Source organism: Solanum pennellii, chromosome 1, assembly GCF_001406875.1.
Source record: "Solanum pennellii chromosome 1, SPENNV200".
In the NCBI taxonomy this organism is placed as follows: domain Eukaryota; kingdom Viridiplantae; phylum Streptophyta; class Magnoliopsida; order Solanales; family Solanaceae; genus Solanum; species Solanum pennellii.
Genome location: NC_028637.1, coordinates 73,735,988 through 73,756,758, shown reverse-complemented (window position 1 = coordinate 73,756,758; position 20,771 = coordinate 73,735,988). Strand labels below are relative to the sequence as shown.

Sequence of the window (20,771 nt, the reverse complement as noted above, 5' to 3'; positions counted from 1 at the left end):
CTTATCTAACTCTCCACTAAGGTAGCCTAGCCACAAAGATATGACCTTAACTATATACTAGGTATAATTTTAAGATTACCACTCTACTAACTTTTGAGCTATTACTTTTTTTAAAAAAAAAATAATGGTCATCTAGTGACTCGACTAATCCAAATTCACAACTACTTACATAAATTAAAGCCCATAAGGTTTCTCCATGTCAAGAGTAAATCAAACATGAACATGAACCTTTTGGTTAAGGATGGCCAAACCCCACCTTTTGATGGCACGTGCATAGCGAGCTAGTTTTGTTGATAAACTCTAGATATAGGTAGAGTAGCTATATATGTGAGAGTATGAATTCCATTGATGATGATGAGTTGATTATGTAGGTGTATAGAGGGTGATGTGTGTGTTTGATGGCTCAATGTTCCATTTTAAGGTAAGTCTCAAGGAGCTTTCATGAGTAGGAGGAGGGGAAAGGGAAAGGGTGTATATATGTATATGATGATGAGTACTAAGTAGGAGCATGGCGTCAGATTTTGTTAAAGGTTTTAAATGCATATAGTTCTAGTAAATGTACTTACTAAACCCATCTCTGACACTCTTTTTGCTTGAAATGTCCACTTCAATTCAATACCATATGCCACTTCTAGCCAAGCATCATTTCTTGCCTACACTATTCTGATTCCAACTTTGATATATGCCTACTCACCAAACTCCACACCTTCTATACCTTCCTATTTATTATATTCCCCATCCTTCCATATTATATATATAGAGAGTTCAACCAACATGGTTAATGGTGCAGTAGTAAGACTATTTCACCCTAAATCAAATGTTTTGAATTAAAGTTTGGAGTATAGAAAAATCATATTGGGAGTGTCACCTCCAAGTAAGCCCTGTTGTGCGTGATTCAAACTTAATCGAGGCTCAAATATGAATTCCGGCGGAAAAACAATATATATATGGAGCTTAATTCTTCAAAAAGATTATTTATTTATTTGAAAATTTAAAGCAAATGCAAAATTATGTGCATGTTATTATTTCTGTCATATCATGTGTTATGTCAAGATCGGGGCGGGGTTTTAATTAGAAGAGGAAACATCACATAATTTATCAAGTCCATATCACATGACAATAATTAAACAACAAAAAATACTAATTAATGCTGCTATACTTAGTTACATGTCATTTTTTATAGTCTTAAAAGCAAATAATCAGAAATGTTTCTCATATCGGAAAGAACGTAAAAAGAACTTTTAGAGAAAGACCTTTCCCATAATTGATGCCATATAATAATATATTCACTTTTGTCTGAGTTCAAATAAGTGACTGATTATGCAAATAATTTAACGTTGCCAAACATTCGAGTCTCGTCAAAACTTTTCGGGATTCGAGTCTCGGATGTTGATTCTGTCAATTTCATTGAGTCTGAAACGTTGAATTAGGTCTACTAAGGCGGTTGGTTACAGCTCCGAGACTTTAGGTCATGATTCAGGTATTTATAAGGTAAAATGTTGAATTTTTAACCTAAAGGGATTCTCCTTTCTTCTGGAAATCCGACAATTACATTGGCTCCAAAACATATTTTATGATAAATTTTCACTATTGATTCGTGTTATTTAATTATATGTTTCAGATGAGTTTCGAGGATCAAGATGTTTTAAAGATTAATGGTGAATACTTTTACTAGCAAATCATACAAACATTAAATAAGCGTACACATTGTGCTTATAATTAATTATTATTAAAATTAAATTTGACTTCTATCGTCTTGATCAATATAGTTGCATGTTTCATTTAATTCAAACTTTTTGATGAGTAAATCCAAAAGAAAGAAAAGAGAAATATGAAATATCACTATTTCTATCAAGTAAATTTGACATGGATCAATAATTAAAGTCACACACTTTGTAAACATTTTCAGTAGGTTTAATTTAGTTAAAATTAAGTAGTTACTTGAATTTCTTTTTCTTATTAAGGAAACCATTAGATAGTGATCTTACAACCAAACCAAAAAAAAACATGAAGAATGTGATGGAAAAGCTAACTTAAGAATTTAATCAACATAAGGAATCAGAATTCAACAAAAATAATTGGATTTCACTGTAAAGGGACATAAGTTTTTAAATATTCTCTGCCAGTACACTACATTGAAATATTCATTGTAGATGTATATTAATGTATTTTGTCCATTTTTTTTTTATTCTTATATCACGTTAGTGGCAATTTCCTGTACCTATATTTCATTATTAATTTGGTCCAATGTTTATTTCTAAATTGGTGCGTGGAAAAAGAAAAGTTTATTGAACAGTTTTCATGTAAAATATACAAATTAGTCATAAAGTAGATCCCTTTAAAATGACTTACAGGAAATAAATTAAAAAAGATCCTAAAGTGACGATTTCATGGGGAATGCACCTATATATTCTAATCACTTGAGTAGGAAGTGTTTACACAAAATTAACAAATGATTTCCATAACTTCTTCAGCTTAACCAATATATATGTTAGGCTTAAAAGGTAAAGAATAAGAGCATATAACATATATCTCACTAGTTTAGAGTTTAATTATGTGTCTTTATCTTAATTTTCAAAATTAGTTCTCGTAACATATTTACTTTGCCAAATAGATGGCATGCTCACACATGTATCCAGAATATATGCAAGTCAAATTGTTTGTAATTTATTTCAAATACATTATATTCAAATGTGATGCGCACATCTTTTATATTTTGCTTGCCTCTCTCAGTATGTATTTGTATTCTATAATGTATATGGGACACACTGACTCTCTTGTTCGCCTCTCTATGTATATGTATTAGAATGTGCTTAGAATCAGAGATACATATGTCTAGTATATATCTTTAATACAGATATTGACTTGAAATTTGAAGGAGTTGTGGTGTATATGATTTGGAATTTGGTATAAAACTATTAGTTAGTGAGACAAATATGTAATTATTTCAAAGTATAAAGTGAATTAGTATTTATTGTACGAATATCTGTAATTAGATAGATTTTCTAAAGAATAAGAGAGTTTTACGCAAATCACATAGTGTTAAGCTAGCGTTTTGCCATAGATTCTCAAATATTTTTGACAAATATTATTTGGGTGAATTCCACCATGTGTTTGACCATAGTATATGAGAAACAATATTTTAATTTTTAAAGAAATAATTTATACCCATAAGTTTTAAAAGCTATCAAAACTCCTAAGTTGGATTACACAGCAAGATATAAACGTCGACGTAACAAGATTCGTGACTTTCACAAAAAGTCAGCTCGATTTTCGTTGCAACAGATAACAAGTAGTATCCATGACACTGGAGCAATGTGATAGTTTGGAGTGTAACATGTATCATTCCATACATTGTGAAGTAAACAAAACAGATGACTTTGTTACCCTAAGAGGCAACAATCATATCATCACTTTCATATTCACTAAATATTCCATTACTCGTTTGGTGTTCACATAAAAAAAATTGTGATACAGCGCAAACAACTGCTATATAAGGTGTTTTTGTAAAAGATAAAAATTTGGTATAGAATTTCAATTTTTAAAAGTTTCCAAATAATGATATTTCACCCAAATACTAATTTTTTCTAGTATCTAGGAATTTGAGTTATTTGCCAATTTTTTTTATCAAATAATAACAAATTATATGGACCGGCCAAAACTATTTGTCAAAATTTTCCCAAATTTCATTTTTATCTATGGCCAAACAGGTTCTAAGAGCTTATTACATTCTATCTCTACTCTTTTCTAGATTACAATAATCTCTTAGATTTAGATACATCTCAATACATTCTGATACACCGCGTCTCAAATTCGTATATTCTCTCTATGTTCCGTTATATCGCGTCTCAATTTTGTATATACATTACTCAATGTCTCAAATATATCTTGTATATCTCGAAGTGATGTACTACCAACACATTGCACATAGTGATGTATATGAGAGAATATAAATTTTTATAATTTTTTGAAATGATAAAGAATATGTTAAAATAAGTAGTGTTTAGATAATCTTTCGAAAGAATAAAGGTTTTGGACCATAAAATTCCCAATAATGCCTTTTGACAACCTATTTGGGTTATAGCCCAGCTGAAAAACCTAATTGGGCTATAGAATATAGTGTGGACACTTATCAGCATTTGGTCCAACTGTTAGAAATTCATTCTTCCCGGAGACTACCTACCTTTTCTACCACATCCGGTCCGCCGCTGCCGAGGTACCACCCTTTGCCCCTTCTTCTCCGTCTACGGCAAATTATAGTTTATTCTCTTCTTAAATTTCTTCAAACTTTTACTCTGAAACCAGAATTTAAATGGTTATACTCTACACATAATGTAGCTTTTATGCGCTAGTGATTTACTTAGAAAGCTTTTCAAATTGGTGATTTTCAATTGTTGGTGTTGAAACTCTTCCATTTTACACGTAAGTTTTGTGCTTTTTGGGAGCTAGTTGAAGCTGTGTTCAATATGCTGGATGAATCTAAAAATATATAAAGAGGAATCATTGATTCATCCGTACACAAAAATAAGGATTTAAATAGTATTTTCTTCTGGTATGAACACGCAAGTAGGCGGTTTAATAAACTAAATTAATTGTAATTATGTAAACATGAAATAATACTCAAAGTTATAATTATAAACTAACTTGAAATAAGGAAAACATAAATGAACTCTAACAGGGAAAACTTTTTTTTTTATGTTATCAATGAGATGAAATTTTGATCTAGGGTTATGAGCTATCTAACAATTACGTTCTAGTTTTCAGTTGATTCAGTGTCTTAATTTTCCACTTAATTTATCTATTTACTGATTAAGACAGTTAATATTACAAATAAGAATCTTTCGATTCTTTGATTGCCTGTTCGAATTACTTCCACACCTATGTGTCATGGTCGTGAGCCTTAACACGAATGCATTTTCAACTTTGGTAAATTGACCAAGCAAAACGACTTAAGTATTAAGAACTTGTCCTATTTAATCTTATTGCAATCTTGAATTCCCACTTTCAAGTTCAATTCATTAAATAGTCGGTCAAACAATCGAATAACTAAGCTCATGATTAAATAAATAAATTAATATGATAAACTAATTACTTGAAATCAATATTCAATAATAACAATCTTCAAAGGACCATTATCCAAGAGTGAGAAGTTATTTCTATTTAGACATGGAGAAAAGCAATAAATTACACAATGACTAATAGTAGGGAGAAGAAAACTTATTGAAAGATCAATCTGGAAATGAAAAGTTGGTACTACAACAACCGTAAATAAACATTTCCTCCTAGCTTTGATTTTGATCAGCTTGCCCGCACAATGTTCTTTTATTTTAAGAGAAGAGATCAAGAGACTCTGGTTTTTGATGGTTGTCTTTTGTATCACGTCAAGAGAAATGACATAAATAAAATCATTGCGAAAAGAGTTCTATTGTCAAATTGATCTCGAAATGGATCCCAATAGTAGCTATTGCCCAAAAGGTGCTAATGATGGCGGTCCACCATAGTGAAAGACGTATAATTGAAACCCAATAAATTCTGGCCTCCATGGCGACTCTTAGCTCTCCGAAGGTCAAAAGTTGTTTAAAAATTGTGTTTAGAATGTACTATTTAGGATATAGTTATAGAGTACAAATGAATCTGGCTTTTAAAAACCAAATCCAAATCTACATCAAAATAGGAATAGGATTAGGAAAATTTTTGGGCGTCGTGGGTGTGCGTCTGCTGGTGATGCGCTTGCTTGGTAATTTGTAGTACAGAACCACTTCTAGGCGGGTGCCGCCTCACATTGGTGGCGCCCGGATGAAGGTTTCAAACTGGGAGCAATAATTGTGATTCCACGTAGACAACTCATAGTGCACTTTTTAAAGCTGCTTGCTTCAATTCATTTCAATTTACACTTGTTACCTTTGCAATATTTTCTTTGTTTCAATCATTAAGCCATTTTGTGTTGTCTTATTTTGCTTTCATCATGAATCTTCTTTGATACTTTTGTAATTTTAACATTTTCACCCAATTTTGCTGTAAATTCCATCTCTAATGTTCCGACAAAGTAAAAATACAATACTAAACACAATAGACTATAGTTAATACTCAAACGACGATTAGAGATGCTAAAATATTAACGCAAATAATAAATAAATATCTGCATTTTAGGCCGAGCATCAACATGAATAAACGAATGAAGTTCGAAAGGTCCAATAATTACTTTTAGCCCCATTTTCTTGTGTCTAGAATTCTAGATCATATTCGAAATGGGTTTAGTTTATCACCTACCGTTTTTTTCGGTTTATGATATTGTGTTGTGTGATTATTCTTCTGATTACAATATTTTACAATTCAAACTGAAGTTTCAGTGGAAAAAATAGAGAGATATTTTCGAAGTACTAAAAACAGCTTCCACATCTCAAAGTTAACCTGGTGAGTCTATTATAAAAAATATTTCAAAGGGTGAAACCTCGTCAAGTACAATTATGATTATATACTTGAGTTATGCTTTTACTAGTAGAATTTCTTTTGTTAACTTCTATATATAAGTTCTTACTTTATATAATTGTATGTGCTTGTAGTCTACAGAGTTATAGGACAATTTATTTGTTCTGATTGCATATAATGTGATGGTTGATGCTTCTCCGACGTGACCTCCTTTTGTCCAATCACTGATAATTTGAGGAGTGCAGATAACTAGGTGTTAGATACATACTTCCCAATTCACTATTAAGTTGTTAGCTTGAGGAGTATCCCAGAAGCTAATGATACGAACTTTAAATGCTGAAGTAACAAGATAACAAGAAATCGACAAACGAGATAGACTGGCCACACTGTTCCGTTGTAAATTGTATGCCTTTCATATTGGATAATCCAAACTGACATTACGAATGATATCTTTCGTACGCTCTATCTTTAGTTTGATACTTTTTATTGTTGAATTATGTTCTTCTTCGCCAGTGATCTTCATAAACTTTTTTATGTATGTAAACTTCTTTCTTTGATCCACATGATAATGGACTCAACTTCCCTTGCCACTACACAGCCCCTGATGATAAGCAAAGCACCAACTCATTTGAGTCTACTGAAGACTTTGAGACTGCTTTTTGGTGATAGTATGGGAACAGGCCAAGTTGAAACTCCTTTTCCAGAAAGCTTGATAGGGTAGAAAAGGCTTATGATACATCTGGGTTGGGATCCACGTTCAGTTCTGGCAAAGATCTAGTTTACTGGATGTTCTGGATGAGAGTTTTGATACTTTATCAGATGGGATGGATGGTAAGTTGAAGGAAGAAGCCAGATATTTTGAGTTTGATCTTGATGAAGTAGAGAAAGATCATTATGCTTACTGAGCAGATATGACCTTTTGGCCAAGGAACACTTGTTAAATCAAGGTATGAGAAATGAGGTAGCATTTCAGACATGCTTTTAGCATCACGAGTGTCATTTTTCCGTATGAGGATACGTCTCATTGGTTTTTGTATATCTTGCACCCATTGGCGTTTCAACAGCTTCCGTCAAACTTTCAAATGTATAGGCTGTGTTAAAATTGTATGGTCGAAGTGCTTATTTCCTAGTACACCTTGTTTCAATCTTCATTCTCTGTGGCAAGAGCAAAATTATGGATGGCATTAATTTGTTGCCGTAACTCAACCTATTCTCTATGGTTCTTCCATGTCCACCTCTAATCTTTTCATTTTTATCTGCGGGATCTTGATCTTAGAAAACCAGGAGTTCGCAAGCCCTTTCATAGGGATAATTGAAATTACAACAGAGGAAATTCTGCACAAAGCTGGTTTCAGGATTGGTAGTCTTGGTTCTGCATCACTTTGACCATGTACGTCTTCAAAAATTATGGAGACACCCTCCAGCACATGTATTGGTTATGTAATATACTAGCATCAAGTTTCTCTGCTGGTCAAATTTTCAAAAAAGTTTCTCTTGCTGGTCAGTTTATTGGTACTGAATATCACATCCCCAAGTGCTGGATTGATTCTTATTACCTTGTAAGTTTGGCCTAACAGAGTTATCTGCTTTATACATTTAAACATATTTGTAATAGAGAACGTGAGGTTCCTAGCTAGCTTCATCGCGGAAGCTGGAATTCTCCTCAAGAGGAGCAAGGTTTGTAATCAAATCTATCGACTAATATTGGTAACAAAATACATGAAATTTGTATCTTATTCTTTCTTTTTGGTTATGTATAGAATGGAATTAGTGTGAAGGCTCACAGAATGATTGCCATGGGGATTCAAAACTGCTAGAACTTTTGGTCTGATGCTGTTCACCACTATGGGAACAAAACAATTTGTGTTTGCCAGAACAATGGAGGATCTATGAGTATGAGATGTACTATCCCAATTTTGTCAATTTGGAAGCACTTTAAGCCTGAAATGATACTAGTGTCTTAATCGACCATGTGTTTTGTCCTTGAGAATGTGTATGTATTATCAACTAGTTATAGTTATGAAAAGATGCTCTGTTAGCTGAGATTTTGTTTCAAATTACATACTGCTTCAAAGGACTTCCCTACATAACACATAGGTTTCAATTCATAGTACATCAATGATTTAACTGTTGGACCTCTCCTTCGTTGGTGTTCATTTTTGTAATATTACCTCCAAAGTTGTAATTCCGATAAGTTACATAAACAAGAAGTAATGAATAGCAAATCATTTTGTTCAGTAATCACATGTTGCAAGATCTGAGAGCAGTTGGTATTAGGTGGATTGTTATACACCATGGGACCTCTCATGTAATGTTCATTTTCCAATTTGACTCATTAGCCTTGGACTATGTCTTCTTCTCAACTGCTCTTCCCTTTTTCTGTTTGCAGTGAGCAATTCCTCTATTTAAGGCCTCAACTTTCAGTATTAACATCAAAAAACACAACTTTCTCATTGTGTTACTGTAGAAATTTAATGGCTTCCTTCTACTTAGCTTCTTTGTGCATTATGCTACTGATCAAGTTTTCAGTAACATTTGCAAGTGGAAATGTTGTTTCAAATAAGTTGGAGAAAACATGCATTGATGGTGTGACCATCGCGTTAAGTTTTGGTTTGTACCTAAACAGCTGCCCAGAAGCTGAAGCTATAATCTTTTCATGGGTGGAAAGTGCAGTGTCCCAAGACCCCAGAATGGCTGCTTCTTTGCTTCGTCTTCATTTCCATGACTGTTTCGTTAATGCAAGTCACATATTATTTCTTCTGTCTTTTCTTTTGTGTGGAAATAAATATTTTCCATGTTTAATATTTATGTTGAATATATTTCAGGGATGTGACGCATCAGTACTCCTGGACGATACCTCTAATTTCAGCGGAGAGAAAACAGCTGGACCAAACTTGAACTCATTAAGGGGTTTTGAAGTGATTGATAACATCAAGGCTGACCTAGAATATGCTTGTCCCCAGACTGTATCTTGTGCTGATATTCTTGCTATTGCTGCTAGAGATTCTGTTGTCCTGGTATATCCTCTTGCTTTAAAATGACTTTGAATTAAAATAAGAGAAAATACTCAAATATGCCATCGAACTTTGAGAAAAATCTCAAGTTAAAAGTTCGGCTCACATTTCCGTTTGAGAAAAGATTCATCCATGCCTTTAGTAATTAATTAAATGACATTCTTAAAAAATAATTTAACTAACGACGTGATCAAATCATAATTGATTAAGAGTAAAAATGGTTTTGCAAATCGGAACTTTTTTCAGTTAACAAATAATGACATTTTCTCAAACGGAAATGACAGATAAACCAAACTTTTGGCAGATGAGATAAATGAGTCTTTTCTCAAAGTTCGATGACATATTTGAGCTTTTTCCCTTAAAATAATGTTTGGAATTTTCGATTTATGCATGCATTGCAGTCAGGAGGCTTGGGATGGCAAGTGCAAATGGGGAGAAAGGATAGCTTAACAGCAAGCAAAACAGCAGCAAATAACATCCCAGGACCAAACTCAAATGTAGCCACCCTTGTTACCAACTTTCAAAATCTTGGTCTGTCTCTTCAAGACATGGTCACTCTATCAGGTGCACATACAATTGGAAAGGCTAGATGTGCTACATTTAGCTCCAGGCTAAACAACAACAATAACGCGGGCGTCAGAAATTCAGAAATGAACTTGGATTTCTTGCAGTCACTGCAACAACTGTGCTCAGCTAACAATAACACTACACTAGCAAATCTTGATGACATGACTCCATCAACGTTCGATAATCACTACTACGTTAATCTTCTATCAGGAAAAGGTTTGCTTGTTTCTGACCAAGTCCTAGCAACTGGAGATGACGATAACACTAGAGAAATTGTGCAGAATTATGTAGACGATCCATCTTTGTTTCTTGAGGATTTCAAAAACTCCATGCTCAAAATGGGAAGCTTACCACCACCAACTGGAACAAATGGCGAAATCCGTGTTAATTGTAGGGTTATTAATTAAAGTTTGATAGCCCAATTTGTAACGTTGCTATTACTATTGATATCATTCTATATGTGCTATTTGTGTTGATTTCTTCTCTTTAAACACTAGATTTTGATTTGTTTATTTGATTTATATTTAAGATAAGTTAATGTTGGAGGACTATATAATAGCTCCAATGTCACTTATAAACTTGTTAAATAAGTATATCAACACTTCACTAATCAAAACATAACTTAAATGTGATATATATAGTTTTACATTCTGGAGGCGAAAATAACTAAATGACCGTATTTGCGTATGCTCAGTAGTGTTCTCTTTAATCTTATGTCATATTTGTAGATCGAGGAGGAACATTGCCCCAACCCAAATTAGAGTTTAACTAAATTATCTCAATCAATCTTATTACCGAACTAATTGAAGGGGCATATTCTAAAATATGAAAAGGAAACTGAAATAAAAGATTGCTGGAAATAGCAATTGGGTCAGGTATGATAAAGGATGCTAATTAATTCATTAGTTCAATAGTTGTTCTCCTAATAAATCCTAGTCCTTAATGTATAAATACATCATTTTGATTGTTTGGAAAAAGGACTGTTGTTTCCAACATAATATATATGAAGGCTAGGGTTAGCTATACAAGAGAGAAAACACTCAGCATCATTTAGGATACTTAGGTCGTGGAAAAAGAGTAATCATTTCATTTCGTGAAGATTTTGACTATTGGTGACTTATCGTGATTGAGGCAGATTCAATTTAGCTATAGAGAAACTCATAGGTCTCCTATACTAGTAGTTATGATTCAATATTGCATTGGTATCAGAGACATGCTTGTGTTTCGGTTGTAGACATGTTTTGTATGCAATGCATGAAAATAAGGTTTTTGAGTAATCACGGTTTTTTATTGCAAGGTTTCATTTTTGGATCTGCCTAGTTCTTGCAAGAAACCTTAGGAATTTTATAGCGTTTGAGATCTTTCCAACAAAATCTATAACATAAAAATTGGTCTTCTGAATTTTTGAGTGGTAATGTGGAACCTTCCGGAAAGCATGGAGGCTCACCAAAGCTGATGGAAATGCAAATGGTATCAACAGAGCATCTGTCGATTACCCAGAACACCTATATCTACATCATAAAAAAAAGATGCAAGTCGAATGACATCAGTACATTGAATGTACGAGCATGTAAGGAGAAAACTGAAAGCAATAGATAACTAAACTGACAAGGCTGGAAGGAATACCACCTCAACTCAACTCAATATGTGAGCAACAATAAGAGATGCAATATATAAAACTTTTAAAACAATAGATATCAACTCAGTATGTATAAGAAAACAATAGTAAACCCCTCATATTTGAGAGATTCTCTAACCGACAACCATCACCTATGAGATAAATGATGATACAACATTTCACCCATGCTGCCAGAACTGTCCTATACATTGCGGGGGTGTAGAACACCTCAACTAACTGGATCCACTAAGATATGCTTAAAAGCAATAAGGAATCATCTAAAAAACAATGATCCTTTACCCATGTTGGCATACATGATTTATGAGGATTTTGAGTTGTCTGAACTAATCCCCATATCGGTGATCAATACTTTTTAGAATAATACAAATAGCTCATGCTTAAATGTTTAAAACATAACTCTTTCTCAAATTGAGTTTATTACTCAAAAGATCCTCTTAAAAGAGGTAATACTCTGAATCTCCTTTGAACTTGTAAACTAGTTTAGGAATCAGTGTTTCTCTCCTTTAAATGTAAAATTATTGCATAAATGGCAATACTTGGCCCCCTTATACTTATTTTGAAACATGAAACTCAACTCTCTTCATTTCCATACTCATTTAATTAAGACTTAGTTCAAAACTATAGTTGATTACAAAAAAGCTCTCATATTTGACTCGAAAAGACCTCTTGAACTTTTCTCTTAACTTTACTTTAATTTGAAAGGTAAATTATGAAGATTTTAAGAGTGATTATCAAGAATAGAACTCTGGTATGATGTAAGCGAACAAACACAAAAAGAAGGACGGAAGTAAGGGGCCTGGCGACCCTGACTCACTAAATGGTGCGGGGTCCCAGCCCCAAAACTACTGAACAATGTTTGGGGCACAATGAGTGGTGCCGGAATACAAACCCAAAATTATTGGGAAATATTTGGGGCACACTGAGTGGCGGGCCGCAACACTAAACTAATGAACAATAGTACTGACGCTATGGTGGCGCGCCGCCCCATGCCCCTGTCGAGAAATTTGATGAATTTTCTTGCTCAATTTCAAGGTCTAACTTATCTATAATCGAACGATTTCCTACAAATTTATTTTGATTCATAAACCCAACACAAAATCAACAAAATCCCACCCAAAATCCATTAATAAAAACACTCATTTGCAAGACCCTCACCTCAAGAACTCAAAACCTCCATTGTTAAAGAATGAGGTTGAAACTCAAATATTTCTCAAGAAACTCAATCAATCAACTTCTATAATGAATTTATATGTATGAAATTACATGGTTCGCATGAGGTATAACAAACCCAACACTAGAAGATTACTTAACTCGTATAATACTTGTTCTTGGTGAAATCCTCAAGTTCTTGAATGAACATGTTAAATCTTCTTCCTTCTCTCCTCTTGAAACCCTTCTCTCAATCTTAATTGTTTAAGAACGTGGTAATAATGGTCTAAATTATATTAGACCCTTATTTGGTGAGAAAACCGTTTTAATCCTAGTGGGGTAAGGAAAAGACCAAAACACCCTTTTATTTAAACGGATGGAAAGCCTTAACTAGTGAGGTTGCACTCAGACGAGCATAACTCCTTCATCCAAGCTCGGAATTCAACAAACTCAGCGGCGTTAGAAAGAGAATTTAAAGACATTTTTTGATATGTTTCGGTCTACCGAAATCTTTATGTCCTGAAAGATATGGCCATTTGAAGTTGACCTACAAATTAAAAGTTTGACTTGTACAAATCTCTAGTTGGCTTTTCGAAGTATGAGATGTTACATTGTTTTGTTTATTTTATTAGTGTAAATAGTAATCTTGTCATTTTGTAAGACTTCTACTATAATGATTTTAAATGTTGAATGAAGAAACTCTTTCAAGAGTATAGTTTAAGGGTGGAAACCCTTTAGTTTAGTTTAGTGTAGATTAGTGATGAGTGGATTCCGATTGTTGATTTAAGACTTTTGCACTTGAAATTTCTCATTTGTGGTTTTCAATTTGAGTTGTTTCTTTTTCGAATTCAAGTTTCTCTTCTTCCTTGGTCGGTTGTTTATTCCATTAGTCTTTCTTTCTTCCCTTGTCATCTCTTATTTCCCATCTATCTTACTTTTGTGCTGTTTAATTCTGCATTTGATTTCAATTGGTTTCACCCCAATTGGAATTCTTATCACCAATACTTGAGAAGCAGCCCTAAACTCTACATTAGTCATTTTCTCAGCCAAAGGGTCGACCCGAACTTAAGAGCTTCTTGTTCAACATTCTCATTCACGTTCCTCCTAATGTAAGCTCTTCGAGGGGCCATATCCTGAAAAGAATCGGATAGGGATTATGAGAAGGACATACAAAGATACACTTTATCGCACGACTTTAGAGTAATGAAAGAAGTGGAGCTTCCTAATCATCTTATAGCTTCTTATTCATAAATGTGACACTCTTCACACTCAAGACTCTACTCAACGTGTCTTAAAGACTTCCTAGGACCTTTGTAAGCCTTGTGTTCTGAATACCAAATTTTTCACGACCCTAAGTAAACCCTAGTCGTAACACAACGTATAGGACCTCGATAGGCCCTACACAAGACACTTAGCATACATCATACAAGATATAGAATTCAAATATTTAAAAAGAAAATTTTGAATTATAAAGAGTTCGACAAAAGTAATATAAGTCTAACATAAGTCTCAAGCCATCTAATACATAAAAAGAATGATTGGGACGTAACCCCTACATCACATACAACATCTGAAATGAAAAGTCATAGAGCAGAAAGAGTCCCGGTCCTTGGAACATGAGGGCTCACTAATTGTCAAAATCTACATAGTATCAACTATCCATGAGTAGGGAGGTCAGAGGGATGGACCCTACATTAGTGGCAAGTGTATGTGTTAGTACATAGAATGTACCGAATATGATAGTAACAAATAAGATTCATGAAATCATGCTAAAAGAACTTTATATGAAATGCGATGACCAAGATAAATCATAAAATAACATGTTTGAAAACATAAGTCATAATCGTGGTCAATGCAAGCTAAATATCTTTAAAACACGTTTGAGATACTTCTAGAAGTAACCTTAGTTCATTATTGTTAGAAGTTTCCATCAACCAACATAGACCATGTGAGTTATAACATGGAAATCATTGTCTATTCCTCAGCGAAAAGAGATGTCCTTACTTGCCAAGGTAAGAACCATAAACTTCTAGCTTAAGTGGATCCACTAGCTAATGTCAATATAAGACAACCTATGGTGGCACATATTTTATGGGAATACTTAAAGTATTTTGCAGAAACAACTGAGAAATGCTTAAATAATTGTATAGTGTGCTCTAATGAAGTTTTTTTTTTGTGGTATTCCATCCTCTAGTATCCATTTTGGGGCCAAACTAGTATAAAACTATGTCAGAAAGTCTCACTTTGGAGATAAAGTGTTATCTACTATAATGTGACTCCATACGAAGAGCTCAAATTTGAGACATGTGTAAAGGATGAAAGAGTACTTACAACCTTCACCATAACCTTTGATGGTAGTGAAATCTTTCGAGATATCACAACCATTTTTTTTGTTTTATTCGGACAAAGTCATTTTTTGTTAGTTCAACTTCTACGCTAATATAAATCTCTTATCTTAAACCGTAAGTTTGTTGCAAATTCATTGGGAAATAAAAAGCGTACCAAATTAAATGACATCACTTTGGAAACCTTGCCTTTTGAAACTCTTGATATTCCCTTCAGTTAATTCCTCTCTTTCTAACTCTCTTTTTTGTCACGACTAGAGCCCGTCGTGCGTCCAAACCGCTAGACCTTCTTTGCGCTAAGGTGCTCCAACCACGACCCAAAATCAGGCAGGATTACCCGTCATTCATTGTTATTTCTCCATCTAGTCCATATTAAGTCAATTATTGAAAAACATTCACAATTTAAAATAAGTGAAATGTTTAAAGTTCACTTTTTTTCTTCATATTTACCATTCATTTAGTGAGATCTTTAACCAAATTATATTCTTACATGAATAGTTTGAGAATGATAAAAATTGAGCTTTAATTTACATACTTTAATATTTTTCTTAAGGGGTGTATCAACTCTGAACAATTCACTTAGAGTAAGTATTAGAGTAATTGTTGAATTCGACCCAAAATCTAGTTGTTTGTATCACACTTATGTAACACTTAGTATGAACTAGAGTATAATTAACAATCAAACCCATTGGTGACCCCCTAATAGTGGCACAAAGTTTCACTTAGACACCTAAACGGGACACTGTTCATTTTAGACACCTCATGTAGGGCCCCGCTATGTCGTTTTGACACTTTTTGTTAACATATCAAAGTTAGTGTGATACACTCAATAATAGCGCGTGAAACACTTAATTTAGGAACTTTTAATTTTATTTTCTTCTCTATTTTCCAAGCTGCCACCTCTAGGGATGTGCATTGGTTAATTCTGTTAAGTTTATGTGTTATCTATTCGGTTTATCGGTTTTCAGTTCTAAATACGTTAAACCAATATTCAAATAAGAGGTTTTTTTATCAGTTTTTGTTTTATCAATTTTAGTCCTTTACGGTTCGAGTTCTGATTTAACCAATAAGAAATACTTATAAAATAAATATATGATACAGGACAACACAATAATGTAATGAAAAAATTATACAAGCTTAAAACAAAGAGAAACTAAAAGAAATATGCTTCTTGATTTAGATTTTGACGTTTTGTATAATGTGAATTTGTGAACTAAAAGTCACTTTGAAGTATTAATTGAAGACCAAAGGATAAAAATAGTAACAAGTAAGGTATTGAGATTAATATATAATATTTATGTACAAGTAAATATAGTAAATTACTGGTCTTGATGGGTTATCAGTTTACCCAATAACACAATATTAACAACCAACACCGAATCGATAACTCGATAATATTTTTTATAAGACCATTAAAAACTGTTAATCTAATAACAGTTTTTTCGGTTCAGTTAAATTTTGCACACCCCTAACCACCTCCGACCATTTTTTCAAGCTTTGACTCTTTCATTGGAGGTCAGATTTTTTATTTAAATTTATTTTTAAGTCATTTTTTCTTTATTGTATTATTTTTCTAAATCTACCATCACCTTCCTCCACCTTTTTTGCTGGAAAAATGAATACCAACACCCATATTTCATATTTATTCTCTCTATCTTTCTTCCTCTCCCTCTTTTCTTCTCACAAAGCAACACTAAAAAGAAAGAAAAAGAATAAATATGAAAAATAGTAAAAGAAAAGAATAATTTTTTAAAAAGAACAAAAGATATTATGTATATTTTCACCTTTTTCACCAGAAAAAATGGATACCAACACTCATATTATATTTTTTTCTTTCTTTCTATCCCTCCTTCATCATCCTCTATTTTTCTCTCAAAACAACACAAAATAGAAAGAAAAAAAAAGATTTGAAACAATTTTAAAAGTACATTAATAAAAAATATTGGGTATAGTGGAAAGAGAACTACCACCGAGGTTGGGTGGGGGTGGGCTTAAATGCCTTTTAGAGTACTATTTTTTATTTACTAATTAGTTTTAAAATAATTCTTAACTTAAATAACATATGCAATCATTTAATTTGTTATTTGCCATATCATCAACAAGTGTATTACGCTCCCCTTCAACTTTTTGCCAAAATTGTGGACCAATTATGATAAATTATGATTACTTAGGGTTGTTTACGTGTATAATGATGTGTGACCGTTGTTGTTCACTTGAAAATTCCCTTGGACCCATGTTCTTTCACAATTTCATAAATCTTGGATTTGGTTGGTGAATTGGTTGAAGCAAATGAATATATCAACTGTTATATTGGTGTTAATTGTGTTACTACTTCATGGACTGCCTTATATTATGTATTTTTTGGGTTTTGATCTAATTCTTTAGGAAGCCATGAATGTCACTCTTCTCCTAAACCTAACTCTTGGATTATGTTGAGTTATGATTAGAGGTGATGTAATTGAGTATGATCTTGCTTAATTGACTATTATATGATGATGATAATCGATTATATGGGTAAAACAATTGATTTGGGATAAATTATTGAAAGGGTTTCTTGGAGGCCATTGGTACGACCTTCAAGGTCATAAACATATTGTGTAGTATTGTTGGCTTATTTTTGGTAATGTTGGTTGATTGAAGTATGAATGATTAAGTTATGAATGTATGATCATGCTATGAATATGATGGTTGTGAGATTATGATAGGTGTACTATTATATGGGGTTGAAGGTGATTCCTATGTATAGCTTATGACTATGTTATGATATAATGTTCTCACTTTATGTTTGTTTGTGATGAAAGGACTTTTTCATCCTAAAACCTATAATCTATGAACATGTTATATGAGTGGTTAAACTCCTAAGACATATGTTATGAATTAATGTTAAGAAAGACTTACGAATACTTGAAAAAGGGAATTTAGCTTAGCACCGAGTGAACTTGACATTGAGAGGTGTTCCTTCACAAAGGAAGGGAGGTTCACACTATGTTCTCTCATGAGGTAGAAACTAAAATGGTATATAACATAAAGAGGGTATGTGACCCTATAGGAACCTTAGCTAGTGGATCCACCTAGATGCTATATGAATGTATATGCCTTACCTTGGAAAGTAGAACACCCTCCTTTCGGTGTGAGGGGTTGATACCAGATTCCATGTTAGCTCACTGGTCTATGTCTGTTATGGGGAAGTTTTCCAAAAGTTAAACCGAATGAATCAAAGTAAGAAGATTAACACTAACTAGGATTACTAAGAGGTGTTAGTGTAGGTAAAGGTATGTGACTTTACCTATACATTGCACAAATGGACATTTAGGGTAATTCTAGGGTGGGTTCTTTATGTACATATGTTATGAATGAAATGCATGATGTTGCTCTTACATGATGTTGGTTTCACTTGATATACATGATGTTGGTCTAAATTGTTATGCATGCTGTTGACTACACTTGTTATGATGATGTATGAGGTAAAAAAACAATGCTTATGGTGTCTTGGTTAGTTTACTTGGTTTACGTTGGGTTATGGGGCTTCACATACACATTGCACTAATAGACTTGGAATAGGGTTATGAATAAGGTCTTGTGATGTATTGATGAAATGGACTCTAAATATGAAATGTTAACTATGGATTTATTATTGTTACGACCCAAAGTACCACCTAGACGTAGGGTACTCTTAGATTGCCACACGGCGTCGTCGACCTCTCGAAGGTCTAAGATAAGACCTTAGACATCTTTTATTGCATAATCGTAAAAATAACGGAAAATTAAAAACTTTTCATAGCACATTATATCCTAGAATATAACTTAATATATATATAAAATATCATAATACATAATTAGACTCTAAGTCTCTTTGCTATCTTAAGACACAACTCAATAAAATAAAATAGGGACACAACCCTTGACAACATAAAATATAAGTCTAAACTATTACATCAACTTAAAGAACATCTTGACATAGGCAACCCTTGAATCATAAGGGCTCCTTTACTTTAACTTGGGAGATCTATCCAAGCTCTTCACTTAGGAGACATCCTCTAACCATCACCACCTACACTTTGTATAAAAAGATGAAGAAGAATTGTATTAGTACAAGAATCACTAAGTATGACAACTATGCAAAACATGAATTTAAAGAGGACATTTCATTTGAAATCATGTGACGTACCTTTTTAATAAACTTCATTAACATGCATACAACTTCCAAATGCAGCTGGTACAAACAATCTAAATCAAAGGATAATAGGCATTACTGGATTGCTATCCATTCTTGCTTTTTCTGGTTCACTTGGATGGAGAGGACAATTGGTATTCAACTGGTCAAATTTTTTTGTGCTAAAAAATATGTACATATGGTATAGGAAAGCTCCTGTATCTGATTTTCTATAGCTATTAGTTCTTTTGTGCTCCTCCAATATTTAGAAGGATGTTCCCCTTTCTGATGTACTTTCTTGACTACCTTCTTGATACTTATTAATAGGATTCTCTACCTTCCCATAAAAAAAGTTAATACAACATTAACTCAAGGAGTACTAGAAATAGTGCCAAAAGGTGTGAAACTTTTGCAGGTCAGGACAAGCTAAAATAATTTAAATATATCATAGATCATCAACAACTTGTTTTGCCTCACAAAACAACAAATAAGAATTTTTTGACTTGTAGATAAAGGTCCATCTTCAATGAAACGCTATAACAAATAAAATTTGATTTGTACTATTAACAAAGACTCAAATTGTTCCACTTAGCTCTGTTAAACCCTTGTCAGGGAACACACATCTTGAAGCAACTTAGCGGGTTAGACATAACACTTTTTGAACTTGCCATTTTTGCAGGTAGGACAATAGATTATGCAAGAAATTAAACTAACACCATGTAACGACCTGTGTAGTCGTTTTGAGCAGTAGAGTTTATTCTGGTAATAACTGTCAGGGTCTACGGATCCCACGACGGACCGTCATGGGCAAGACAGACCGTCGAGGGGGTCTCGTTCCAAAACACTTAGATTCTGAAAATTTGGGTACTGAGATCGACTCTCTGAACTTCACGACAGAGTGGCAGGACGGACCATCGTTGGCACGACGGACCTACAAATCTTTCCACAGAATTGACTCTCTGAACTTTGTGACGGACATGCAGTACGGACCGTGACAGTCGTGACGGACCGTGACAGTCGTGATGGACCGTCACATACTGCGTAACCCTGACTGGGTCGGATTTCTGTTAAAAGTTTTTAAAGGGGCGTTTTGGACTATTCACGCTTATAATTATAAAGTTAGTGGGTTAATGTTAATAATTCAATTACTTGGGGGTTAAAGGAGATAACCTTGAAATAAATAGTGGGTTATTTTTATCATCTTTTATACTTAATTATATGACAATTAGGGTAAAAGAAAAAGGGTTTGAATAAGAAAAATAGAACGAACAGAGAGAGAGGGAGAAACGAGCGAGAGAAGAGATAACGAAAAGGAAAGCGAAGATTTTGAGGAGTAGCTTGCGTGATCACGAATTCTTTGGTGGAGGTAGGTTATGGTTTATGCTATTTCATAGTAAACTCTTAATAGCGAATGATATGCATTGGGTAGTATTGTAAAGTCTCCTATATGCTTAATTGTGTGCATGCATGATGTG

The 20,771-nt window shown here is 33.5% G+C and overlaps 1 protein-coding gene and 1 long non-coding RNA gene across 8 annotated transcripts in view; one reads left to right on the top strand and one right to left on the bottom strand.

Annotated features, from left to right (window-relative positions):
- The first annotated feature begins 4,073 nt into the window (after window positions 1-4,073).
- Window positions 4,074-10,501, top strand: LOC107008382 (peroxidase 40). 7 transcript variants are annotated; one of them, XM_027915901.1, is made up of 6 exons: window positions 4,074-4,216; window positions 7,028-7,376; window positions 7,706-8,106; window positions 8,190-9,167; window positions 9,255-9,446; window positions 9,845-10,501. In XM_027915901.1, exons 4-6 carry the CDS (start codon window positions 8,778-8,780, stop codon window positions 10,415-10,417), a joined length of 1,155 nt encoding a protein of 384 aa, XP_027771702.1. In that variant the 5' UTR covers window positions 4,074-4,216; window positions 7,028-7,376; window positions 7,706-8,106; window positions 8,190-8,777; the 3' UTR covers window positions 10,418-10,501. The 7 variants fall into 7 exon arrangements, with proteins under 7 accessions (XP_027771702.1, XP_027771722.1, XP_015062883.1 ...); XM_027915921.1 differs by having other exon boundaries at window positions 7,028-7,929; window positions 8,045-8,106; XM_015207397.2 differs by having other exon boundaries at window positions 7,028-8,106; window positions 8,190-8,322; window positions 8,819-9,167.
- An 8,719-nt stretch (window positions 10,502-19,220) lies between these two features.
- LOC114074740 overlaps window positions 19,221-20,771 on the bottom strand; it is an 11,971-nt gene continuing 10,420 nt past the window's right edge. The window contains exon 3 of the long non-coding RNA XR_003575050.1: window positions 19,221-19,722. This is a non-coding gene — a long non-coding RNA (uncharacterized LOC114074740). The remainder of the gene's footprint in view (window positions 19,723-20,771) is intronic.

Coding starts and splice junctions, on each gene's coding strand:
- LOC107008382 (XM_027915901.1), top strand. CDS start 8,778: ATGTCTTCTTCTCAACTGCTCTTCCCTTTTTCTGTTTGCAGTGAGCAA. Junction 9,168..9,254: donor TCCATGACTGTTTCGTTAAT/GCAAGTCACATA, acceptor AATATATTTCAG/GGATGTGACGCATCAGTACT. Junction 9,447..9,844: donor CTAGAGATTCTGTTGTCCTG/GTATATCCTCTT, acceptor CATGCATTGCAG/TCAGGAGGCTTGGGATGGCA.